Source organism: Myotis lucifugus, unplaced genomic scaffold, assembly GCF_000147115.1.
Source record: "Myotis lucifugus unplaced genomic scaffold, Myoluc2.0 scaffold_8, whole genome shotgun sequence".
Classification (NCBI taxonomy): domain Eukaryota; kingdom Metazoa; phylum Chordata; class Mammalia; order Chiroptera; family Vespertilionidae; genus Myotis; species Myotis lucifugus.
Window position 1 is genome coordinate 4,276,628 of NW_005871056.1, and position 27,549 is coordinate 4,304,176.

The following is a 27,549-nucleotide window of genomic DNA, read 5'->3' on the forward strand; positions in this document are numbered from 1 at the left end:
TACCCAGAGAGCAAGGGAGAGATTGTGTAGCTCCCTTTGACATTGCACTTAGAGACTTACTATTAAAGGCCCTATTTTTTAATAGTGTATATGTATATGTATATGTATATGTATATGTATATGTATATGTATATATATATGTATATGTATTTTAGGCACAGGAAATTACACACACATTTAATATCAATGCAGGAAGCAGACAAGCAACTTGTACTCACAACTTGAGGAGAGAGCATAAGGAGGTGATTGTCTCACTAACAATAAATGTCACTCAGGACACGTGCTCTGCCAATGCAAAGGCCATTGTCATAGGAACGGCTCTACTTATGTCTGACTTTCCTACAGTAAGAAACATTAGGTTGAAGCAGGAAGCTTCATTGATATTTCTTTAAAGCAAGTTTTTCTTTTTCTTTTTCTTTTTATTTCTTCTTTCTTCCCTCCCTTCTTTCTTTCCTTCCTCCCTTCCTTTCTTCCTGTCTGACACTCCTCATCTGAAGCTATTCAGGACAGAGACAGCAGCATGTAGATAATTATCTTTCTGCCACTGGAGATGTTTTATTACATTCAGAGAATCTAAATAGGATATTGAAAGGAGATGTTTTGTTTTATTTTTTTATTTTTAAAAAGATATATTTTTATTGTTTTCAGAGAGGAAGGGAGAGGAAGAGAGCGATAGAAACATCAGTGATGAGAGAGAATCATTGATCGCTGCCTCCTGCATGCCCCACAGTGGGGATCAAGCCCACAACCTAGGCATGTGCCCTGACCTGGAATCGAACAGGGACCTTCTGGTTCATAGGTCGACACTCAGCCACTGAGCCACTCCGGCCAGGTGTGTGTGTGTGTGTGTGTGTGTGTGTGTGTGTGTGTGTGAGAGAGAGAGAGAGAGAGAGAGAGAGAGAGAGAGAGAGAGAGAGAGAGAAAGGTTTGCTAGAATCCCCTGGGATAGAAAAGGAAAATTGGGATTGGAAAATATATACATTTGTATCTTGCCTTTCTTCTGAAGGGTTTCACGGGATGTTATAATAATCTATTGTCAAAATTGTTTTATTCAACTTATGAAACATTATGACAGTACAGCTTGTGTGATCTAACTTTGATAAACTCTAGGGTTCAAAAAAGAGGCGATATAAAGACAGGCTTGGAGAATGAGAAGGAAACAATGGTTTTTTTGACAAGGAGTCAAATATTCAATTCACTGTATTTGTGAATTCCAGGAAGCTTTGATCACCTTGCCCAGAAAAATTCAGTAGGAAACTGAATTTGCACAAGGGTCCAAAGTGAAGGTTTGATATGCCATTTCAACTTTTTGTGCCTTGTGCAAAGGAGAGAATATGCTAGGCAAACATTTGCATGTTGCACTGAAAGGATATAAAAAATACATTGCAAATCACTGATTCTGTTGACTTCACGTTGTTTGATTGGAAGTAATTTCCTCTTGATTGTTTAATTGCCTATAAATGCTTTTCCTTTGCACCTAACAGCTCTGTCAGGAATAGTCTGTGTGTAGCTTAATGTTTGGCTCTTATGCTCGTATGGATGTGACATATACCTCTCCCCTCTTCATGTGGCCTGTGTTGTTGATCTCCCCCAAAGACAAAACACAATCGCATTTAACCCATCCTTTTCTTAAGAGGAACAGTTCTTGAATTGTCTCTAATATGTTGGTGTTTTAAGGGAAAAGGGGTCAGGTATAGGGGTTTTCTAAGAGAAACACATTTTGTGTTTTTATTTCTGTGGTGGGTGAAATACATTAAGATAAGCATAATCGGAATGGTCTTACATCATTCTCCGCCAGGCAATTTTAGATGTTTGTTATTTGTGATCACGATTCATTGGGGCACCAGGTATTATCCTTTTGTGAGTGGTAGGACAGAGACTGACTAAATGATGTGTCTGGACTCCACATACATCAACGTTGCTGGATTGCTGAGTTTTGCTCTAGTTAAATAGAGGAAAGGAGAGCTAAGTCATTCCAAGGAACAGGTCAGTCTGGGCAGCGAGGAGAACCTATACTCCAGCAGCCAGCACTATATGCACAATGTAAGCACCAATTGACTTTCACCAGAACAGCATTGCTTTATATTGATATTGTTAGTTTGAATTTTTGCTGGCTTTATATTTTTATTTATTTATTTAAAAAAAATATATTTTATTGATTTTTTACAGAGAGGAAGGGAGAGGGATAGAGAGTAAGAAACATCGATGATAGAGAAGCATCAATCAGCTGCCTCCTGCACACCCCCTACTGGGGATGTGCCTGCAACCAAGGTACATGCCCTTGACCAGAATCGAACCGGGGACTCTTCAGTCCCCAGGCTGACGCTCTATCCAGTGAGCCAAACCGGCTAGGGCTGGCTTTATATTTTTAATTTGTATACATGTTAGGGCTCTATAGTTATGTAAAACTCTAAGTATAAGTAAAGTTATTCCTAGTTTTATGTGGGTACATATAAATATGTAATGTTATGAAATGCATTAAAAATAAATGTTAAGGTAATATTGAGGTAATGTAATAAAAACAAAAAACCTTTAGAACGGTTTTGTTCTTGAGTGATGTCAAAGATAAATACAGCCCTAGCCGTTTTGGCTCAGTGAGTAGAGAGTCGGCCTGCAGACTGAAGGGTCCTGGGTTCGATTCTGGCCAAGGGCACATGCCTGGGTTGCGGTCTCGATCCCCAGTGTGGGGCATGCAGGAGGCAGCCAATCAATGATTCTCTCTCATCATTGATGTTTCTATCTCTCTCTCTCTCTCCCTTCCTCTCTGAAATCAATAAAAATATATTTTTTTAAAAAAAGATAAATACAGCCATACATTCACTTAAAGCAATGAAAACAGTTTATTTAGTATCTACGGACAGGGGCAAGAGCTGAGCTCCACTCTGAAATGTGCAGAGGTGACTGGACGAAGCAAACCTTCGTCAGTGATAGTTACAGAGTTACCGTATGCCCTCACTTTCTTATAACAACAGCGGCTGCTATGTATTAACTATATTTGAGAGAGTTTGATTTTAAAATATTAACTGAAAAAATATGATAAATTATGCTGTTTGGTTTCAGGGCCGAGACCTGGACTGTAAAATTCAGGAATATAAAGAAGCTGGAAAAACCTTCTCAGACGGTCAAGTAATAGAATGGTTTATCCAGCTGCTGCTGGGAGTTGACTACATGCATGAGAGGTATGTTCTTTGTTACTGAGGGACAGGGCTTTTGTAAACAGTCATGTCTGTTTGAAATGAAATTTTGGGGGGTAGAATTGAAAGAAAGCAAGACCAAAAGGTAAATGACTATAGTTCAACATCTATAATATACTTTTTCTTGAGAAAACTGTTGAATGATTATATTAGAAGATTTACTTGAAAAGCATTTTCTTAGTTGTTGTTCTAGAAATCAAGTTGGCCTTGAATACAAGACAGAAAATTATATTAAACACATTTCCGATATCTGATCATATCCTGTGAATTACAAGTGATTTCCAGATACCTTTAGCATGCTATGAATTTATTATACCTGCAGCAGCTTAAGCTATAAATACCCTAGAATGCTATAAATGCATTGCATGGTTGCCTTGGAATGTGTCTGTGCACATTTAGCGGAGTTTACTTCTCAAGGTAAACTAAGTAATTGAGGCAAAAGATATTGTTTGGTATTCAGACCAAAAGTCAGTTTGATGTGAAGTACCTGATAAAGAAGGTCAAGGTACGTTTTATGAGTTCAGTTGTCTATAATTTGTATTTACAATCTCTGTTTCAAAAATGTATTTTAAAACTTTTAAATAAGAAGCTGTAGATGTTAAAATGTTTTACAGACCCATACAGTGGTATGAACACATTTGAAAAGATGTACATACATAGACAAGTAAAAGTAGATATTATGAGATGTCTCTGTTAGCTTTCAGCTTAGGAGTGGGCAGAACATGTAACACTCTTCTTGCACAAAAGTAGAAATTATAGGGTACACCGAGGTCTGCCTACCCATGGATATCAGATAGTTCAAGTGTGTCGCCTGTGGTTTCTGATCTCATAAAAGGTGAGTGGACTATTCTGTGCTTTGCTGTGACCCTTCTGAAGCACATGCTCCAGGATCCAGAGAGCCACTGACTTATTGACAGCCCCTTGCAATCTTTTGATTGATGTAGAACTATCCAAAGAGATAATAATAAAGGAATCCTATCTAATAAAAGACAAAAAGGGTAATTGATGGTACCTTTGCTACGCTTCCCATTGGCTAATCAGCGAGATATGCAAATTAACTGCCAACAAAGATGGCAGCCGGCAGCCACGCAGCTAAAGCTGGCTCTCAACTCCAGTGACAGCTATAGAAGGTAAATAAATCCCAGAATAAAAAAAAAAAAGAGTCTGGGAGCTTCAGTCGCTGGCCAGCCTGAAAACGGCCCTCAGCCCCTCACCCAGACTGGCCAGGCACCCCAGTGGGGACCCCCACCTGAAGGGGGTGTGGCCAGCCTGAAAACAGCCATCAGCCCCTCATCCAGGCTGGCCAGGCACCCCAGTGGGGACCCCCATCCTGAAGGGGGTGTGACCAGCTGCAAACAGCCATCAGCCCCTCACCCAGGCTGGCCAGGCACCCAAGTGGGACCCCCACCCTGATCCGGGACACTTTCAGGGCAAACCAGCTGGCCCCCACCCGTGCACCAGGCCTCTATCCTATATAGTAAAAGGGTAATATGCAAACTGACCCTAACAGCAGAAAGACTGGGAATAACTGGTCACTATGACACACACTGACCACCAGGGGGCAAACGCTCAATGCAGGAGCTGCCCTCTGGTGGTCAGTGCGCTCCCACAAGGGGGAGCTCTGCTCAGCCATAAGCCAGGCTGACGGCTGCCAGTACAGCGGTGGTGGTGGGAGCCTCTCCTGCCTCCTCAGCAGCGCTAAGGATGTCCGACTGCAGCTTAGGTCTGCTCCCCACTGGCAAGTGGACATCCCCCAAGGGCTGCCGGGCTGCCAGAGGGATGTCTGATTGCCAGCTTAGGCCCAATCCCCCAGGGAGCAGGCCTAAGCCAGCAGGTGGTCATCCCCCGAGGGGTCCCAGACTTCGAGAGGGCACAGGCCAGGCTGAGGGACTCCCCCCTCCCCCCCGAGTGCCCAAATTTTTGTGCATCGGGCCTCTAGTATAAAATAATCTTTTAATAAACTACTCAAAGCTGCTGAATGTAGGACATACATACAGTTGATATTGTAGTATTTATTCGTATACATACATACAGTTGATATTGTAGTATTTATTTTCTTTATTATTCCATGGCATATTTATTAGCTTATACATAAGGAAAACAACACATATAAAGATGCTACCTTTCGTATTTTGTGTGCAAAATATAAAACTGAGATCTGGTGCGCTGGCCGGTGTGGCCCAGGGGTTCAATTCCTGGTCAAGGGCATGTACCTGGATTGCAGGTTCAATCCCAGGCCCAGGTTGGGGCACATTTGGGAGGTAACCATTCAATGTGTCTCTCTCCCATTGATATTTCTTTCTCTCTCTCTCTCTCTCTCTCTCTCTCTCTCTCTCTCTCTCTCTCTTCCTCCTCCTCCTCCTCCTTTCTTCTCCTTCTTTCTTCTTCTTCTTTCTTCTCCTTCTTTCTTCTTCTTCTTTCTTCTTCTTTCTTCTTCTTCTTCTTCCCTCCCCAAAACTCTCTCTAAAAATCATTGGAAAAATATCCTCGGGAGAGGATTAACAAAAACAAACCCCAAAAAATCCTGAAATCTGGCTCATTTAGGAACCCAAATAATTTCATTCTACTTAGTACTAATTAAAATAAAGGAGTTTAAAATAATCCTTAAGAGAGAGGATTTAATTTTTTTTCAAATCCTTCAACATTCCAAGAAAGTCATTAAATGGAGCTTAAATATTTGGATATTTATGAATCTGAAATACCATCCTTTGATTCAAATTACAAATGATGGTGCTTCTTATTCATTATATTATTATAACCAATTGTAAAGTTTTTATATATAAATAAGAAATTTTCAATTTTTATTTATTAAATAATGATACATTAAAAATAAGGCCTAACTTCAGATTGCTGTTAGTAAACTAGCAGAGATCAAACATGGACCCAAATAACTCTAAACTGTGTATCACTGTGGATATATAGGACTGAGAATCTCTACCATGTATGTCAGTGGTTCTCAACCTTCTGGCCCTTTAAATACAGTTCCTCATGTTGTGACCCAACCATAAAATTATTTTCGTTGCTACTTCATAACTGTAATGTTGCTACTGTTGTGAATCGTAATGTAAATATCTGATATGCAGGATGGTCTTAGGTGACCCCTGTGAAAGGGTCGTTCGACCGCCAAAGGGGTCGCGACCCACAGGTTGAGAACCGCTGATGTATGTTATGTTCCTGGGTCAGCTACTTAACCTCTCTGAGCCTTTGTTCCTTCAACTATAAAATAGGGATAATAATGGGATCCTCTCTGCTTGCTTATAGGGCTTTAGGTAATATGCATTGAGATATTATACATTTCGAAATTTTCAAACTGTTAAGCCCCGTGTAATGTTGTTGTTTGTGGTTGTAATTCAGTGTAGAAATGAGGGCATAGCCACCAGAAAGGCTAAAAAAACCCCAACTCTTGACAATAACAAGTGTTGGCAAGGATTTGGAGCTACTGGAACTCTCTTACATTGCTGCTAGGGTTTAACACTTTGTAAAAATGTTTAATAATAACTCCAAAGCTAAACATTCAAATACCTTGTGACCCAGTAATTCTGTTCCTCAGAAAGAAAATGAGTACCTGTGTCCAACAAAAGATATGTACGAAAATGTGCATAGAAAGCTTATTTGTAATAGCCCAAACACTAAGAAATGTCCATTTACAGCAAATGGTTAAATAACTTTTGGTATTTTCAAACAATGGGATTTTACTGTGGAATAAAAACAGAATACACAGCCCTGGTTGGGTAGCTCAGTTGGTTAGAGTGTTGCCCCAATATGCCAAGGTTACAGATTTGATCTCTGGTCAAGACACATATAAGAATCAACCAATGAATGCATAAATAAGTAGAACAACAAATCAATGTTCTCTCTCTCTCTCTCCTTTTCTCTCTCTCTAAAATCAATAAATTAAAAAAAATATTTTAAAAAGTTGATGTAATTCTAAAAACAAAACAAAACAAGAAAAACAGAATACACAATTGATATAAATCTGAGAGACATGATGTTGGGTGAAAGCAGCAGATGCAAAATAGTGTAAACATATGACTCCGTTTGCAAACCAGAAACTCCCCTTATTCTCAGGCTTGTAGACTCAGGCTGGATTACACCACCCACTTTTTTGGGTCTCCAACTTGCCGATCTCAGACCTTCTCAGCCTCCATAATTGTGTGAGCCAGTTCCTCATGATAAATCTGTCTGTCTCTCTCTCTCTCTCTCTCTCTCTATCTCTATCTCTATCTCTATCTCTATCTCTATCTCTATCTCTTATAGGTCTGTTTCTTTGGAGACCCCTATTACAGTATAGCAGCAGAGGAGATATAGAAGACTCTAGAAAAACTAAGAATGATGTTACAGAAGAAATGAAGATATTTTTTCTGACTCCTTTGGAGAATTCTTGTACTTATTATAATTTGATTTATTTATACATTAATAATATTCTAAATCCATACACTCATAAATAATAATGTTGAAACTGTGAATATTCACAGTTCATTAAAAGCTATCTTGAGAATGTAACACAAACTCCTTCCTCCCCGTGGGCTTGAACCTCTGGTGCACAGACAGCTCTAAGTTTCCTTAAAGGTGTTTATGTTCTGAGGCTCATTACTGACTCCCCCAGGATTCCTGGGCTGGTCCAGTATTTGAGGGACTTTGGAACCTTGGATAAAACTAGAACCCTATTCTCTCTGAAAGTGCAGTCCTATAATAGCCTTTTCCCTCTTTGGTCCAATCAGTTGTCTAATCTGAAACATTATCTTTTCTGGATGCCACAGCAGAATTGGGCGAAAGGGAACTACTTGGGGACAGAGACAATGTCTTGTTCACCATTTTTTTTTGCCCCCCAGTGCTAACACAGAAACCACAAAACAAAGCAAACAAACAACGCCCCCCCCCCAAATAATTTCTGTTGAAGTTCAGTTAACCTAGATTTAAAAAAAAAATGGACAGAACAGCCTCTATGCAGAAAGCCCACTTTCTGGTGACATTGAGGCTTCCTGATCTGGGTGCTTTCACAGGGGAGCAGAAACCAGGACCAAGACACCTTTCCAGAGGTGACTGCCTCATCACTAGCGTCCGACACATCTCCCAGCCAGTTCTGTGTTGGCATGGCTAAATATTCCCGGAAAGGTGGCATGAGGAGGTTATTTTTAATGTAGTGAGACTCCCAGGGAAAAGACCTACTTGTGAATCCAGGTCAGGAAATATGTCAGAAGGTGGAGGTCTGCTACCTTAGGTTTGAAGATGGAAAAGCTAAGGAAGTTGTGGTGTTGTGTTACTGGAGATTCCTGCTTTTGCCTGGTACCCACCTCTTGAGGATGTTCTCAGGGCACTTTTTTCAAGGAGACTCCACCCCTGTGCCAGGTATAGGCAACTTCTGCTGTGTTGGCAATAGCTACGTTGGAGGAGGACCCAACTCTACCCCTGACTTACAACACAGAGGGCTCCTCCTGGTCATGGGAGCCACAGCAACAATGAGGAAGCCAGACAAGTGCCCAGAATGTAGGACGAAGGCCAAGTGGCAGAGACAAGCCAGGCAGCTGCCCGAGCCAGGCATCACCCAGGAGTCCTTGCTTGTGCCAGCATCTTTGACAAGGAGATCCACCCTGAGACCCTACAACCTAAAGGACAGACTTTTAGGGAAGGGAGCTGATGTGTCAGAAACTATTAAGGGCTTAAGGAGAGATGAAGGGTACATTGTTCATACCTTCTCCACAGCCCTACCTAGGGTTGGGGCCCTGAGAAACACCTGCTCTATCTATCTCCACAGACTGTTCTTTACTCTGCTGTGGTTCTGAAGTCGAGAGGATGTAGAAAATGGCCTGGTAGAGGAGACGGAAGCAGGAGCTCTACCAAGTGTCTGAACACAGGTTCCATCTGACCTTAACCAGGTCACACTTAATTCTCTTGGGCATCATGAGAGGGACCCACCACTTCCATAGAAATGGCGTGAGACATCAGAGATAATGGATGGAGAGCTACTTTGAACTTTTTAGAAGATAGATGTTCTCTAAGTTGCCTATATTACTTGTCGCCTTGTTATTTCTTTGATTTGATTTTTATATGCTTCAAAGGAAATGATATTAACCAAGTAGATAAGACTTCCTTGCTGGAACTATTTTTGCTTACTGTAACCACAAAGTCAATAAAAGAGACTTTAAAAAAACTCACCAAAATATTTTGATAGCTGGTCTGTGGCATAGAATTTTTTATTCTATCACCATGGCACCAGCCAATTCTCATAACTGCTTCCTAACATAGTTTGCCTTTTTCTTAAAATATCTAGTACTGAATAATATATTCACACACACGGGGCTGTTAATGTGTTATTACCTGTAAGTCATCTTCTATTGTCTGGCCTAGGAGTCTTCAGTAAGTTTCTCTTGCATGTATTACTTATTCCCATTGTATAGTAGCTGGGTTCCTGGTAGGCTCCCTATATCACTATTCCAAAATCTAAACCCTTAGACTGTTTGACTCCCTGGGTAGTTGTAGCTGTAAGAGACCAGTACCCTCTCCTTGGATCTAGAATCAACAGCTGCGGGGACCAAGTGAATCAACTTAAGATGCTTTTAATTGCAAGTAACAGAAGCAGTTTAAAAAATAGATTATATATAACAGACTATAAAGCTTTGTGATAATTAGTCTAAAACTGAATGTATGATTACTGGATATAATACTATGTAGATCATGCTACCAAATCACAGTAGCATCTGGCCTGTTGAAGTAGTTGAAACCATCTCATTTTTTCCCCAATTACACGTTCTCCTGACTTGAAACCCGTTTTTTAAAAACTCTATTTCCTTAGGGAAACAAGAAATTGCTGTGGTTTTGTTGCTTTTAAACATTTAAATATATATCTTTGGGAATGTATATTTATGTGTGAATTACTTCACATACACCCATATATATTTTTAATTTTTAATTTATTGATTTGAGAGAGAGAGAGAGAGAGGAAGGCAGAGAGAGAGAAAGAGAGAGATTCATTTGTTGTTCTACTTATTTATGCATTCATGCATTGATTCTTATATGTGCCTTCATCCTGAATTGAACCTGCAACCTTGGCATATTGGGACGATGCTCTAACCAACTGAGCTAGCCTGCCAGGGCCACCCAGATATATTATGTGTAGTAAGATTTTAAAATTTTACATTTTGCATGATATTATATATCCTTTTTATTCTTTATTGATTAAGTTATTACATGTGTGTCCTTATCCCCCTCCCCCCCACTCATGCCCTCACCCCCCTGGTGTCTGTGTCCATTGGTTAGGCCTATATGCATGCATACAAGTCCTTTGGTTGATCTCTCCCCCTTACCCCCGCCCTCCCCTACCTTCCCTCTGAGGTTTGACGGTCTGATCGATGCTTCTCTGTCTCGATCTGTTTTTGTTCATCAGTTTATGTTGTTCATTATATTCCACAAATGAGTGAGATCATGTGATATTTATCTTTCTCTGACTGGCTTATTTCGCTTAGCATAATGTATATCCTTTTTAACCTTTTCTAGGAGGATACTTCATCGAGACTTAAAATCAAAAAATATATTTCTGAAAAATAATCTACTTAAAATTGGTAAGATTTTTAAAAGTATGTATTCTGGAAACATGGGAAGTATTCTATTTAGATGCTATCAACATATCAAATTGTATATAGTACCTAGGAGTATCAGAGAAACCGTTGATTTATTTAAAATTCTCAAATTTTTGTTTTTATTTGGTTGGGGCCAATTAAATCCAATTATTTTGTTTCTGATTATAAATTAAATTATAAGACATTTGCTACATACTTTGTAGATTCAACTAGTATTTTTTGAGTTCCTACTACATACCAGAGGCTTTGCAAGTGGTTCAACTTGTTTTACTAGTTTGATTAGTTACTACAGGTTTTCCCTCTTTATTTTATCACAAAGCAATTAGCAGTTGTCACACAGAATTAAAATGTTGATATAATGGCTTTGTTAACTTTAGTTCTCCTTCAGAACTATACCTCCACTCATAACTGCTACTGGATTGTTTAATCTGCAAGATGTTCTTAGAGAGGAAAGGTATAAAAGCATGTAGCTATTAGGCAAATATAGAGAATCTGATGGATTAAAGTTTTATAGTCATGTTCTTGAAAAGTCTCAAGTATTTTATTTAAAAATTTTCTTTATTGCAAATAAATAACAAACTCTCCCTACCACCCGCAGATGAAATTGCAAGTCATTATATTCAGCTCTTCCAAATCATTCTGTTTGTTGTTATTCAGACTTGAAATAGCTTTTTATTTAAAGTTGCTGGTTCTCCACAATTCAAAAAAAAATAAAAAATTGGTTTACATAATTTACTTTACTGGCTCAAAATCATCTTTCTCCTATAGGGCTTGTTTGTAAAGCTATTCACCAGCATTGTATAATTTAAAATATATCATATTCCTTTTCTTCCCCTTAAAATGGTATGAATCATTGCATATTAAAATTGTCAAATTAGATTGTTAATTTCGGTTGTTAATTTCCAGGGTTGATTTTCATTGTTTTAAAGTATTCATAAAGATTAATTGTTATTATTTCAAGGGGATTTTGGAGTTTCTCGACTCCTGATGGGATCCTGTGATTTAGCCACCACTCTAACCGGAACGCCCCATTATATGAGTCCGGAGGCTCTGAAACACCAAGGCTACGACACCAAGTCAGACATCTGGTGAGTGGGCAGTGGGCAGTGGGCAGTGGGCAGGTCCCAACGACTTGTTCATCTGCTGTCCTGAGAGAAGGATGCGTTTTGGTTTTAGGATCATTTACTTACTACATCCGTTCACTTTATCCCTTGAGAACCTGAATCATTTTGTGACCAGAGTAAAAGGTCTTTTGAATTTGGAACTTGATATATTCCATTAAGTTGATTTTAAAGTATTTTTATTCATAGATTAATTGGCTGGTTTGGCTTTTTTCTTCTTGAACCACAAGGGAAAGTTCTTAATGAATAGTAAACAACACATTTTGATAGGTTTCTGCTAGCCTATTAAATAAAGCATTTGTAATCCTAAACACTGCTTTATTTTATTTTAAGGTTAACTTCCACCTCTGTGGGGAATGTACAGCTTTGCTTTATTTTTTTTCTTCTTGTTGCTTTTAAAATTTTTACTAAAGATGTTAGTCTTAAGGATAAACTTAAATTTAAAAATTCTGTGTTTTCAGTGATAGATGCATCTTAGATTTCTCCATTTCTCTGAGCTCTCGTACCAAAAGAATTTCTCCTTCCCAATCATGGAACCAATTTAAATCTCAGTGCAGAAACCATGTGGAAAATCGTGTTTGTTGTTAGCAATAGATCCTACTTGGGAAAATTTATTTTCCTTTGAAAAGGAATCTTACATAATTCTTGACTTGTTAACGGTTAAAAGGACAAACTGGCTGAGCTTGTTAATTAAGTAAATAGTTATTATATGCAAATTAATTTAAATAGCCTGAGCTTTCAGAGATGAGCCACGTGAAAGACTGTGCCCACGTCATTTTTCTAAAGAGGCTAAAATAGTAAGTTGCCTTCTCTGGTTAAGTAAAGGAAGCACAGATGGGAGAGAATACTGTCATGATGAGGTCTGGCCATGGCAGATCCCCATCCATCCTGTCTCTTCAGTGCACTCTTGTGATTCATCCCTAGGTTCTTCAGTGGGTTTTTCACTCTTAGCTTGTTTCTGCCATGGTGGTCTTTTCCAATCCACCTCCCTTCTTGCCTCTATCACACCCTTCTCCCAGGCCTTCCAAAACAACAACAAAATTGACAAAAAACACAAAGGTCTATTCAGAGAAATGAGTTTCTTTAAATTTTGCTTTATTGATCATCTACTATTTGCCAGTGACTGTGTAAAGGCCTTGGGGTATAAAATCGAAAGTAACAGGATTCCTGACGCTCAAGGGAAGACTTCTTGCTCTTGTTGGAGTACATTTCTCCAGATTGAGGAAACTAGTCTTGGGCTTTGGATTGAATTTGAGTTATATTCCTATAGTTCTCTTCACACTTAATTGTTTTTATTATGGTGATGATGACTATTTAAAAATAGATTCAAATATATCATTTCATCATGATTTAAGATTACAACATAAACTGATGAACAAAAATAGATCCAGAGACACAGAATCACGGAACAGACCATCAAACCTCAGAGGGAAGGCGGGGGGGGGGGGTGCTGTGGGGGTAAGAGATCAACCAAAGAACTTGTATGCATATAAGCATAACCAATGGACACAGACAGTGTGTGTGTGTGTGTGGGGGGGGGGGGTTGAAGGTTGGGGCAGGGGGTGGGGGCAGGCTGGAAGAGGACAATGGGCGGAAAAGGGGACATATGTAATACTTTCAACAATAAAGAATTAAAAAAAGATTTCATGGTATCTCAGGAAGATGTTACATCATGTCATTTGAATTAAGAGTAAATTAATTTATGAAGCCCATTATTTAAACTTTTGGAATTCCATTTAGCAAGAAAGCAGGCTCATTTTGACATGTATCTACAACTGCTTGCCAAGTCGGGTAAGGAAACTTGGGCACCAGAACACACAGAGAGAAGGGTATAGCATAGAGTCTTTTTGTCCCAGTTGTGTGCCTTCTTTTTTAAAAAACAAACAAACAAACAAAAACCCTTCTCTTAGTATTGTGTAAAGAATTAGGAATATCAGATAGTATTGCTCTAATGTTTTAGGTTTACAAAAATGATACCTGACTAAGGCAAAACTTAAAAAACTAAAACCTCCCAAATATGAAAATGCAGGAGAATTTTAATATATCTTTTGCAAGGTTAGCTCTCCTTATGGAGATTATTAAATGTTCAGCAAATATAAGCTAAGGATTTATCACCATCCTGAGTCTGAATAACCACCTTCTTATGAATTTAGAACAGGGGTGGGCAAACTTTTTGACTCGAGGGCCACAATGGGTTCTTAAACTGGACCGGAGGGCCGGAACAAAAGCATGGATGGAGTGTTTGTGTGAACTAATATAAATTCAAAGTAAACATCATTACATAAAAGGGTACGGTCTTTTTTTTTTTTTTAGTTTTATTCATTTCAAAAGGGCCGGATCCGGCCCGCGGGCCGTAGTTTGCCCACGGCTGATTTAGAAGTTACCTTGGTTTTATCTGAATTAAAACAAGCTTATCTCGTAATGAAATTTCTACTGCCAAACCCAAAGTGGAAAGAATAACAGAGAACTGTTAATTATAGTGGCAGATACATAAGTGTGATGAATAATATTTGGGAGACACTTAGAAAAATTAGATTGGATGAGGTTGAAAAATTTTCTCTGAATCTCAGTATGTAGCAGCTGTTTACTGTGGAATATTTTCTTAGGACTGGAAAAACTTGTGAATAATTGACAGGTGTTTTGCTCTAGCACAAATAGCTGTACATATTATATTTATAATGCTAAAAGAATATTGGTATAGTGCTAATTATATTTTCATCTGTTAATGTTTGCCCATATGTAAACTCATCCTCTCTTTGCAATCTGTTAAGCCTTTCGGGATTGATTTATTTATAGCAATCAAGTACAGGAAGTCTCTCTCTTAAAAGTGGGTTAGGTTCCAAAAGTTTATAAACAATTATTTAGAAAGTTAGGATAATTAGGTTCTCTGAGGACAATACTTTGAACATGGCTAATTTGTAGAAACAATTGCTGAACACTTTTTTTCTCCCACAAGAAAAATACAGTATATGAGTTATGTTCCTAGGCCAGCCCTTTAAATTGACTTAAACTATGAATAGTTAGAATTTATTATTTTGGTAGAGAACCAAATAAAGGAAAATACCATTGTGAGAATAGTACTATAATTAAACAGAACATTTCACTGTTGGTCTTATCTGTCTTGCAGTGAGAGGTCAACCAGATGGCTCTTTGATCTTGTGGCCCTGTACTCTTTGAGTGTTTCAAGTGGAGGGAATAGTAGTTGGAATAATAGGGGTATACTGTGAAGTTCTCCTGGTTCTGTTCAGAGATCTGGTATGGGGGTTGGCTGGGTAGGGGACCCTGGAGGAGTATAGTTCACACCTAACATTCTAGTCAGGCTTTGGTGATCTTGGGTAGAAATGTCAGACAAAGCTTAGCTACAGGTAGAAGAAAATAGAGAGGAATCAGCAGCTGCCTGGCCTACCAGGACTAAGAGAGTATCCGTGCAGAAGAGCATTCCGAGTGGACAGGGAAAAGAGGATAGGGAACAGACAAGACTATTGCCTTCCCTTTTCTACTGAACCATCCATGCTAGAAGACCGAGAATAAATCAAGACCTCCCTTCTCCCTCTCGCCTCTTAAATTCACTTAGTAACTGTGTGCTATTGATACTACTGCCTAGAAATGTTTTCAACCAATCTTCTCAACTTCCACTTCCATTGCCTCAGTCTATGCCCTTCTTATTTCTCTCCTGGAGTTCTTTAATGTCGTTCTACTTTCTCTAGCTTCCTACATTCAATTCATCATCTATGATACAACCAGAGCAGAATTTCTAAAATAAGGAACTAATCATTTGACTTCTCAACTTAAAATCCTCCAATGGTATGCCATTACCTAGAGATAGTCAAGCCCAAAATCGTTGGCATGGAAAGTAATCCTCATGTCTTTCCAGCTTCCCTCTCCTGCCACCAGCTTTCCACATGCTCCAAGATCTCCAGAGAACAAGCCTATTTTCTGGTGAAGGATTTAGGAAAAGGAGAAGTACAGGTCAGGTTGGCAGCAGTTCTGATAGCTAATGTGGGGCCAGCAAGTAGCTGGCTGCCAACAGCCCCTTCATCTGCCTCCTGGTGAAGGAAACTCTGGAGCAAAAGGGCCCATTTCTCTCACCTGTCACCCCTGAGGAGTGAGCACTGGTGTCATTATTTTCACTCAACAGAAGCTGAAGTAGGAAAACATTTCAGTCAGATGCAGTAGATCTGGGCATTAATATATTTTTTGAGTGACTGGCATGAAATGATTAATACAAACTGCAGATAATATCAGTCTGGCCTGGTTAATTTTAAAAAGGTCCTGAAACAGCCCTAACCGGTTTGGCTCAATGGATAGAGCGTTGGCCTGTGGACTCAAGGGTCCCAGGTTCGATTCCGGTCAACGGGCATGTACCTTGGTTGCGGGAACATCCCCAGTAGGGGGTGTGAAGGAGGCAGCTGATCGACGTTTCTCTCTCATCGATGTTTCTAACTCTCTATCCCTCTCCATTCCTCTCTGTAAAAAATCAATAAAATATATATTAAAAAAAAAAGGTCCTGAAACAACTGCAGCAGCAGAACCAGAAATAGCTACTCTCTCTGGAGTGCTTACTCTGTGCTTGACAGTCAGTGTGCTAAGTGCTTATATACTTAATCTAAGTATATCTGTTACTACAAAATATAACTACTATATATAATTTTATAATCTCCTTTTTTTTTTCACTTAGCAAAATGAAACCGTATTGCTCCTGTCTTCAGTTCTTCCGTTGGCCAAATTCTTATGGTATGAAGGGCATGGGCCCCCCATCAGGGAGGGAAATGAGATTATCTTCCTTCAAATATTGTAAAGCTCAATTGTGAAAGGAAGTAATCAGGAAGAGCTGGTATAAGCAGGATAAAATGCACCCAAACTTTGTTCCTCACATTTTATGGATTATTCCCAAAATATGATAGTATATTGGGATGATAGGGTGGAAGTAGCGCTTTTCCTTTTCCTTTTAAAATATTCTTTTAAAAATTTGGTTTCTCAGACACACCAGCCACATTTCAAGTGCTCACTGGCCACATGTAGCTACTAATAATTGTGTACGGAAATATCGAACATTTCTGTTGTGGTAGAAAATTCTGTTGGACAGTCCTGAGCTATTCTGCTGCCCCCTGCAGGCCTTACCCGGGGTTTTCTTGCATCCACCCAGCTTTTACTTGGGCAGGTCCCATTCCAGTTTCAGCTGCTGTTCCTAGAGCGGCCCACTGTGCTTTTCCGCGAGGTTCTTCTGTTCCTGGGTCCTTTCGTCACCGCCTTGACTCCTGCTGCTGCTTCTCACACAGATGCTGACACTGTGTGGGTCGCATGGTGTCTGTATTTGTCTCCCTTTGCTTGTATTTTGAGGTCTGAGGAGACACATTGTCATCTAAATTTATTGAAAATGTTGGCCATGATTTTTGATTTTGCTAAGTGTTCTCTCTGTTTTACATGGGGATTCAAGAAAGATCCAGAAACTATACTTCCAGTGTAGCCATTGTTTTTCCCCAAGTTCAGAGTCAGCATTTTAACAAAACCCCTGCATGATTTGTATGCATAGTAAAGGTTGGGAGAAAACAGTAAAGGTTCTGGGACATGACAAGCCTTTAATAAACAGCTAGTTGCTCTATAATATTGCTTCTTAACTATTTGTTCAAGCAGCCCAATGTCTTTCATTACATTTAGATCAGTGGTTCTCAACCTTCCTAATGCAGCGACCCTTTAATACAGTTCCTCATGTTGTGGTGACCCCCAATTTCATTGTTACAAATTGAACATAACTAAAGCATAGTGATTAATCATAAAAACAATATGTAATTATATATGTGTTTTCTGATGGTCTTAGGCGACCCCTGTGAAAGGGTCGTTCGACCCCCAAAGGGGTCGCGACCCACAGGTTGAGAACCTCTGATTTAGATGGAGTTTATGTTGACCTAGTAAAGACTTTTTATTTAGGGTAACACACACTAAAGCAAAACCCACTCCTCTTGTATTAACTTTCTATTTACTCAACTGCTTAAATTATGTGTACTGCCTTCTAGATCAGTGTCAGGATGATTTTCAATCACATCAAATAAAAATATGTATTATTTAAAAGATCAATATAGCTTTTCCCAGTCAACCAGAGGTCTGCAGCACTGTGGGTAAGCTTCTCTTTGCAGAGTTTGAGCAGATTTCAAAGGGTAAATTTAGTTACCCAGAGACAAGACAAAGCTTGAGCTGCATTTGCAATTCATCAGCCCGTGCTTCTGAGATCCTGTGGGCAGTTCTGGTCGACTTGAGCAGATGGCCAGTTTCTGGAGTTCAGGTGTAATACGCTGTACATGCAGCTGATCCCAGCCTTCCCTTTCACTGCTACATTCCCTCCCTCAGGGATTTATTTGCTTACTTCACAGTTGGCTGTATTTTGGAAAAAGAAAAGAATGCAAATCATAGGCTTCTAAGTAAAATGCACCTCTCACTTATTTATTTCAACTCACCCCTCCAGCCCCTTTCCTTGCTTTCATGTTGCTAGATTTAAGACCTGGGAGTCAAATAAGAGAAAAATCTTCAAAAAGTATGGAAGTGATGGCTTTGAAATGACATAATCCTTCCCATATAGAAATGTCTGGTTGGAAATTGAAGAAAATAAAAACCAGAGGTACATGGGTATACAGTTAGTAGCATAAAAGTATACATAGTAGATGGGTCTGAAAACCTTTAACAGGATAATAAAAAACCTTTCATCCCAAATATAATGGCAGTTTCTGTAATCAAGTTGTCTCTTATTTCAGTTACCTGTATCCAGTCTAGGCCAGGTGCACTGGGACCATAGCAGGTCTCTGCCCATAAGTTACTGACTGATAAATGAAGCCTTCTAACATGTGCTCTAGTGCAAGCAAATATCACCAAATGAAAGTGAAATGGGTAAGTGGAAAGCAGCATGCCTTCAGTGTAGCTGAAAGGATTTCCAAAAAAGAGAAAGGTCTTGTATCAAAATTAATTGATTACTGAGTCAGCCTCTAATTGTTCCATCATCTCAGTAGCCAGATAATTTCACATCTTTTTCAAACCTTAATACAGTCCACCCTTGAACAACATATGTTTGAACTGTGTATTTTGTTATATAAGACCTCCAAATTTGTTCTATTATCCCTTTGCATTTTCGTATAAATTTTAGAATCAGCCAGTCAATTCTTGCAAAAAAAAAAGTCTGCTAGTATTTTGATTGCACTTGTATTAGGTCTATAGATCATTCTGGAAAAAAATGACTTGATAACATTGAATCTTCCAACCTATGCATATAGATATATCCCTCTACCTCCCTCAATTTTTTTAGGTATTATTTTATTTCTCTTAGCAATGTATCATGGATTATGGTATAGGGTCTTGCATATCTTTCATTGGATTTTTAACTAGGTATTTGACATTGTGTGATGTTAATGCAAATAATATTTTTAATTTTATTTTTTAAATGTGTTTGCTGCAGGCTTATTGAAATGACCTTTTATGTACACAGTCATATTGAAATGCCTAATGACAGTTTAATGTCTTTTCTATTTTTTATATACTGGTATATACTAGAGGCCCAGTGCACGAATTTGTGCACAAATTTGTGCACGAGTAGGGTCCCTTGGCCTGGCCGGCGATCAGGGCCAATAAGGGCCCATCTTGCCCAGTCCTGATTGGGGCTGGTTGGGGCCAGCCAGCTGGGGGAAGGGACTTTGGGAGGTTGACTGGCTGGCCCTGATCAGGGCTGATGGGGGCCAGCTGGCCATGGGGGGAGGGACCACAGGAGGTTGGCCAGCCATGGGAGGTTGGCTATGGGAGCACACTGACCACAAGGGGGCAGCTCCTGCATTGAGTGGCTGCCCCTGGTAGTCGGCGCGTTATAGCAACCGGTCAACCAGTCATTCGGTTGACTAGTTGTAACGGTTGTTCAATTGCTTAGGCTTTTATATATATAGATTTTCGAACTTTTTCTGGCCTCAATGTTCTGGGTAGCATCTTCATTACAATATTCAGTAGAGGTGATGATAGTAAGCATCCTTATCTTGTTGATTTTAAAATTAAAATATAAACTATCAATATTTCACCAATAAGCATAATATTTACTATATGTCCTTATAGTTTTAAAAACCCAATTAAGGAAGTTTTCTTCCATTTCTAGTGTGCTAAGAGTTTTCTCCTTTTTTAAAAAACACAAATGGGTTTTGAATTTTATCAAATGCTTTTTCTTCTTTAATCAAGATGATAGAATTTTTCTCTTCTATAAGGAGGTATTTTCCATTGATTGACTTTCAAATATAAGTCAACCCTGTATTCCTGAAATAAAATCCACTTGGTTATGATATATAATCTTTTCAATATATCACCATATTCTCTTTATAATATGTGTATATGTGTATTTGGATTTTTTAAATCTATGTTCATAAATAATTGGCCTGTAATTTTCCTTTCCTGTAATATTCTTATTATATTTTAATATCAAAATTATGCTGACTTTGTGAATGAAGAGATTAAGACTGATATTCTTTATTTTTAAATGTTTGGAAGAATTTGCCAGTAAAACCATCCTTAAATCTGTTGAGGCTTGCTTTATGACCCAGACTATGCTCAGTTTTGGAAAATGCTCTCTGTGCCCTTGAAAAGAATCTGGATTCTGTCATTGTTGGGATTCATTTATGTTAATTTGTCAATTTTCGTCATTGTATTTGGACTTTCTCTACCCTTATTGACTTTTTTTGGTCTGCTTGTTCTATCAGCTATTGAAAGAAGCATGTCAAAGTCTTTTACTATGATTGTGAATTTGTCTATATATTCTCTTAATTCTGTCAATTTTTGCTTCACACACACACACTCTTATTGAGTTTTAGAATGGTTATATGTTATTAATCCACCATTTTAATTTTAGTAGTGGTTCTTGCCTTAAGTCTACTTTGCCTGATACTAGTATAGCTACACTGCAATATTTTAATAAGTATTTGTGTGGTGCATCTCTTTCTATGAACAGCTCTGTGTTCTTATATTTAAGGTTTGTTTTGTGAGTGTATGTAATTGTTTTTACCCAGTTTGCTAGTCTTTTTAATTGAAGTATTTTCCATTTATGTTTAATATAATTACTCTGTATTTTTATTTGTCATTTTATTATTTGCTCTCTATATACATATCACTTGTTTTATGTTTTTTCTCTCTCCTTTTTTGCTTGCTTTTGGTTTAAAATTATATTTGTTTTTTTCCCTCTAGTAACTTGTTAGTTATATAAGTATATATACATTATTTTACTACTCTTTTGGTGATATCCCCTAACAATTATAACATGCATCCTTGCCTTATTATAGTCTAGTAGAAGTTTCTAAATTTACCACTTTCCCAGGAATAAAAGGACATAACTCCCTTTATGTTTTTGAACCCTTATGTTTTTATATTCTTTTTCCATTAAATTTTATTCTACATAATTATTTTTATTTGAAGAGAGAGATCAATGTGACAGAGAAACAGTCATTGGTTGCCTCCCGCTCACACTCCAACCTGAGATCAAACTGCAACCTGTGTATGTGCTCTGACTGGGAATTGAACCTAACACCCTTTGGTGTATGGGATGACACTCAACCAATTGAGCTACACTGGACAGGGCTATCCTACATAATTTTTAACCCCTGTAATATATTGTTAATATTGTTTTTATAGAATGAATGTTGATCTGTACATAGTCACAGAATTTCTTTAGGCTTTTTATTCCTTCTTGTATCCCTGTGCCTCTCTGAGACCATTTTTCTTTCTTTGGAAGCACCCCTTTTAGGGTAATTCTTAGTGCTGTCCTGCTGGCAATGGATTCTCTCAGTTTTTGTTTGTCTAAAAACACCTTTATTTTACCTTTATTGAAGGAATTTTTTTTGTATAGAAATCTAAATATGTGCTACTACACCAGATACCATTCAACAGTCTTACAGATGGATACAAAATTTATTAAGCTACACATATGTTCATATTTTATAATGTTTACATTGATCTTGGTGTTCTAGTCAATATCATGTGATTTATCCTAACATTCTCCTTTATTCTAACATTCTGTAATGGAAATAGTCCAGCATTTGGACAGAAAAATGCCTTATGAAATTGACCAAGTGATTTAACTTTCCTGAGCCAGTTTCCTCATGTATAAAATGAGAAATCACTGTGAAATTATGAGGCTCTGTTGAGATATACGTATATGAAAGTGCTTTGTAATATGGAAAGTACTAATCAGTTGGAAATTTTTCGTTTCCAAATAATAGTAAATAAAATGTATTATTATTTGCTGGAATGGAAATATTTTCAGTGTATATCCTCTTACAAATGCATATTTTTTGAACACTCACAAAATAGTTAAAATATGATATTCATGTATGTATTTATTTATACATAAAATGCCTTTTATGAGAAACAGGGCAATGTTAAAAGTTACATAAAACACAACTTACATAAAGTTGATTGTAAATTTATTCTGATCTTTCAAGCAAGTAACATGAAAAAGGAGACTTGGCCAGTTACATAATTCAAAATACCCATAAGATTTAGACTAATCCATTATTCAAGAGAAGTACAGTTCTTTCTTAATACTAAGTTCAGGCAGGAATTTCCCCCTTAGTTTTCTTAATTACGTGGAGTTATTTGTAAGATTATTCTGTTGGTTTAGAAGTTACTGATTTGCATGGTTAGCACAAATCAGTGTTGGACTGATCTAGAATTTTAATATTCTGTCTCATACCCCTGAAGGGAGAATTACACATTTTCATGTGAGTTGCAAGTAGCTGTTCTTCCACCCTACTTGTAAATGAATTATATTTTTAAAAAACTAATAAAGAATGCATTTCCTTTTCAAAATGCTTGGATACACATTAGAGGGAAGGTTAGGCTGATAAATTAAAACTTTACTTTGCATATGTAACATTCACAAAACTGTTTTAGGAAGATGTTATTTAACTGCATTTTATTTTTCCTTCATAGAAGTTAATTCAGAAACTTTGTACTACATTGATCAAATATTTATTGGGTTCCTACTATGTGCAGACATATTCCTATTGGTTTGTTTGCTTTCCTTTGACAAAAACTGGCCATTCAGACTTAATTTTGTGCTCTCTTCTTTCACCTTTTCCTCTTTTTTTAGTCACCATGTACTTGAGTGGAACAGAACATTATGGAACTGAGGCTTTTAAACAAATGACTGAAGCATATGTTAGTGCCTTACAACCAATGTCCTAACACCTCTGAGGTTTTGTATGATGATCAAACTTAAAAAGAGGACATTTGCTCCTTATTTCTGTTCTTTGACTTTGTCTTCAGGTCTCTGGCATGCATTTTATATGAGATGTGCTGCATGAATCATGCATTCACGGGCTCCAATTTCTTGTCCATTGTTTTAAAAATTGTTGAAGGCGACACTCCTTCTCTTCCTACGAGATACCCAAGAGAACTGAATGCCATCATGGAACGGTATGGAAATAGTGTGTTGTCACTGAAACAATTTTAAATTGTACTTACGTTTTAGTTCATCTGAAAAATAATTTTCTTTTTGAACCTTACAGCATGTTGAACAAGAACCCTTCACTGAGACCATCTGCTATAGAAATTTTAAAAATCCCTTATGTTGACGAGCAGCTACAGGTACTTAAAATGAAAGGAATACTGGGAAGCTCATATTAATTAGCATTGATATACATTCCAGGGCTTGAAGCTATGCTGTGGGAATAAGAGGCATTAAGAGTCATTTATAAGAGAGGCACAAGATGTTTTTTAAAGCCGAGGGAAATTATCAGTCAGGACAATCTGGTGCCCCAGATCTTGGGATCACGATTTTCTGCCTAAACTCAACATCCCTCCTTAGGGCTCTTGGTTTCCAGATCTTACCGACTTCAACACTTTGTAAATATGTCCCTGCTAGGCCAAGAATCGGATGCTACTAATAACAGAACCTGGGATTTTCACCGAGCCGTTATTACCCCACCTCTTTATCATATATCTCAATAATACTTTTTGTTGATTAGGTGAGTTTATTTTGCTTTTCTGTAAATTAGGAAATTGGATGTAGAGAATGTGCCTCCCGTGATAAGAAAAAAGCAGATGATACCCTCTCAGGAGGGTTTTTGTTTTTGTTTTTTAAACCTCTTAGAATTATACAATGTAAATTCCTCAGGCAAATTTCCTTTAACTTTATGAATATATTTAATAGGACTCCAAAGCATTCATTTGCCTTTAGTAATATGCATACCTTTTCACCTCACCCTAGTCGTGGCCCTGGGTGTGTGGACATTGCCCACCTCAGAGCCAGAGGTGGAGAGAGCTGGTGTGTTCTTGGAGCAGAAGGCAGGCCTGCCCTTGCCTGGGTAGCAGGGAGTGAGAGAACAGCAGTGCAGGACGGACTTGGAGAGGGAGGCAGGAGCCGGGCCTCTCAGGATCTGGTTGCATAAGCTACCATGTAATGTTTTGTAACCCTTTATAGAAGGAAAAGTAGCTACCTGTGAGTTGTGTTTTCAAGTTCCCAGATATGGTCAGTAATAGTGCAAATTAAAAAGGGTGCCTGGTAGTTTTATATCCTTCCATCCCTGGAGAGGAGTCTTTAAGGTGTGTCAAGGTTGTTGTTGTTGTTTTTTTCAGCACCTGATTTGTAGATATTCAGAAATGAGTCCAGAAGACAAGAATTTGAATTGTCAGAAGGAAACTGCTCATATAATTAATGCCATGTAAGTAATGACCTTGTTTTTAGAAAGCCCATTGAGCATAAATATTAAATGCATTTGTCTTTAAATATCTATTAGTGCTAAGCTGTCTGCATGGGGTATCCTCAAATTCACTTAAGTCTTGCCAAGAAATTTAGGAGCGTCAGTAACTTGGCGTTCCAAAGCCCTTTGCCTCAGGTGGAAGCAAATTGAAATCATAAAAGTTTAAACCACTGCACAGCTCACAGATCTGCTGGGTAGCTCTGCAGTTGTCTTGTAAGTACATAGAGAAATTAAAATCTCAAACATTTAGTGATCTATATGCTAAGGCATCTTCCATATGAAGCATAAATGGGTTTTACATGTTGTTTGTTTAATGGGAGCTGCCAGGGTATCTATTGAAAAGACAACATAGTGGAGTCCTGGGACAATTGAAAAGAAGCCAAAATTCACTTTCTTGAGATATATCTAAAAACTAGAGAATGTGTGTTTCAAAGGAGCCATAACTATTTCCTGGCCTAACTGCTGCCACTACCTCATCAAAATGTCTGTGCTGTCACTTGCAGGAGCCCAGAGTACTAGGTTACTTCAAAACAGCCATGCACCGCTGTGCAGGCTGCGTACCGCACAACTCCAGGGGCACCGATTATAAAGACCAAATGTATAATGCTGTTGAAGAAGCTCTCTATTTAATGTTGTAAGGGCCCAAGGAGCTCTGCAGGGCAGTGGGGGAGAACAGTAGCCCTCATTAGCCTGGTCTTCAAGGCCAAATAGCACAAACATGCTTCTCTAATGCCCAGTCCCATGGTTTGTCTACTGCACTGTTTGTTTTCCATCTTGACATTCAAGCTGAGGACACTGGTCCATCAAAGATATACAGTCTTTGTTTAATGCATGATCTCCAGTTAAAATAGACTGCCCCTCCAGGGGTGCATTTTTATAGCCACACTCCTGTGACATTTGTTTTCATGGGTACTACCTATTCTTTCAAGAAAGCCTGGATATTCTAATTTTATTTTGTTTTATTAATTGGAGATGTGACAGTAGTAGATAACTTATTTTTTTTTATTTTAAAATGTTTTTATTGATTTCAGAGAGAGGAAGGAGAGGGAGGGAGAGAGGGGTAGAAACATCAGTGATGAGAGAGAATCAGGCCCCCCTAACTGGGGATCGAGCCTGTAACCCGGGCATGTGCCCTGACTGGGAATAGAACCATGACCTTCTGGTTCATGGATCGACACTCAACCACTTAGCAACACCAGGTGAGCGAGAACTTATTTTTTAAGTATTGGACTAATTTTAGTTATCATTTTGCACTGCAATTATGAAATACTGCTTACAATTAAAATGTTCTAGAATTCAGTTGTTTGGATGGTATTTCACATTATGAAATATTGACTTCAAATCGTCACTGTTATTTTCAAGATCTATGACTATGCTTTAAGGAGAGCTGTTTGGTGTTATAAGATAAGGGATGTATATTCCTGAAACTTGCACTTCCCCTGGAGGCTCTGGTCTGGATGGTATTCTGGAGGGATGAGACCTGCCTACAATGGTCTGTAATATTTTCTCATCACTTTCCTACTTTGTTCTGCAAGTAGGTACGGAAACAAATGTCACTGAGAATGTGGTTGTAGACCTTTCAATACGTGATTAGTGTAAGCACATTTCTTTGAAGATAAGGTTCTTAATAATATCGGCTAACATTTTGGGGGTAATGACCATATGCTTGGCTCTGTTATGAGTACTTTACATGACTGTACTCATTTAAATTCCCAACAACCATGTGAAGCAGGTACTATTATTTTTTTTAATGATCATAAAGATGCTAAGTAACTTCCCGGAAGGCGTATAGGATTTGAACTCAGAGAATCTTACTAACCCATATGATTAACCACTATGCAATGCTGCCAGAAAAATACCTACTGTATTAAGCCTAGAATATAAGACATATCCAATAAAATTTACCTATTAGCATGCTATCATTTTGGATACTTTTTATGTGCCAGACTTTGTGCATACATTATCTCATATAATACTCACTATAACCCATTCTTTTTTCTTCATTGTGTTTTCATTTTTATTTTTTAAATTAAATTCATTTTTTTCCATTACCATTTATCCCCTCTCTGCTGTCTTCCACCTCTACCCATCCCCCTCCACTCCCCATAATCATGTAACCACCACACTGTCATCCATGTCCATGAGTTCTCTCTTTTTTCCCCTTTTTGCTCAATCCCTCCACCCTCTTAACACTCCCCACTCCCAGCTGTCTGCCTGCTCTCTATCTATGAGTCTGTCTCTATTTTGCTTTATAACCCATTCTTTATGGATAAGAAAACTGAGGTAACTTGCCCAAAGCTACAGATCTAATGAATGAGGGTGCACATGACATTCAAACCCTGCTTATTTCCAAAGACTGTTCTATCCACATGGTCGAATTAGTCTGCCTGTCTATTTACTTCTTAATGACCAAGATCCTAATTTTTCTCACATTATGAAAAGCAGTCGTAAGCAATGAAATGAGCAGAAATGTGGAAAGTACATAATTTGCTTTTAAACAAAAATCTAATTTGAAAAACATTGCCAATTAACCACAGTCCTGGCTGGCTCATTACCTACCCAGACTTTATTAGTTTTTGCCTGGCATGTCTTGAGATGCTTTCCCCTTCTCAGCAGTGTAATGATCCTCTGTAAAATATTTGTTTAATTTTTCTGAGCGTGTCTGGGATGCGCCCTGTGCGGAGAATCTGTATTTTCTCTAGGCAAAAGCAGATTCACCTGCAGACGCTGCGGGCGCTCTCTGAGGTGCAGAAAATGACCCCCAGAGAAAGGATGCGGCTGAGGAAGCTCCAGGCAGCTGATGAGAAAGCCAGCAAGCTGAAGTAAGCGTCCTGTCCTCGGGGCATTTCAGCCCTTTGGCCACTTCCCAGGGCTCCGGAGGAATTCATTGAAGAAAAGCAAAGACAAAACAAGATAACAAAATGCATGCACTCATGATACATGT

The 27,549-nt window shown here is 38.4% G+C and overlaps 1 protein-coding gene across 1 annotated transcript in view; it reads left to right on the forward strand.

The window, feature by feature from the left end:
* The window catches only part of NEK11 (NIMA related kinase 11), a 152,687-nt gene that overhangs the window by 42,705 nt on the left and 82,433 nt on the right, over nt 1-27,549 (forward strand). The window contains exons 4-10 of the mRNA XM_023749322.1: nt 3,061-3,179; nt 10,689-10,753; nt 11,733-11,859; nt 23,170-23,319; nt 23,412-23,490; nt 24,481-24,566; nt 27,308-27,427. Coding sequence (XP_023605090.1) covers nt 3,061-3,179; nt 10,689-10,753; nt 11,733-11,859; nt 23,170-23,319; nt 23,412-23,490; nt 24,481-24,566; nt 27,308-27,427 — 746 coding nt within the window. The remainder of the gene's footprint in view (nt 1-3,060; nt 3,180-10,688; nt 10,754-11,732; nt 11,860-23,169; nt 23,320-23,411; nt 23,491-24,480; nt 24,567-27,307; nt 27,428-27,549) is intronic.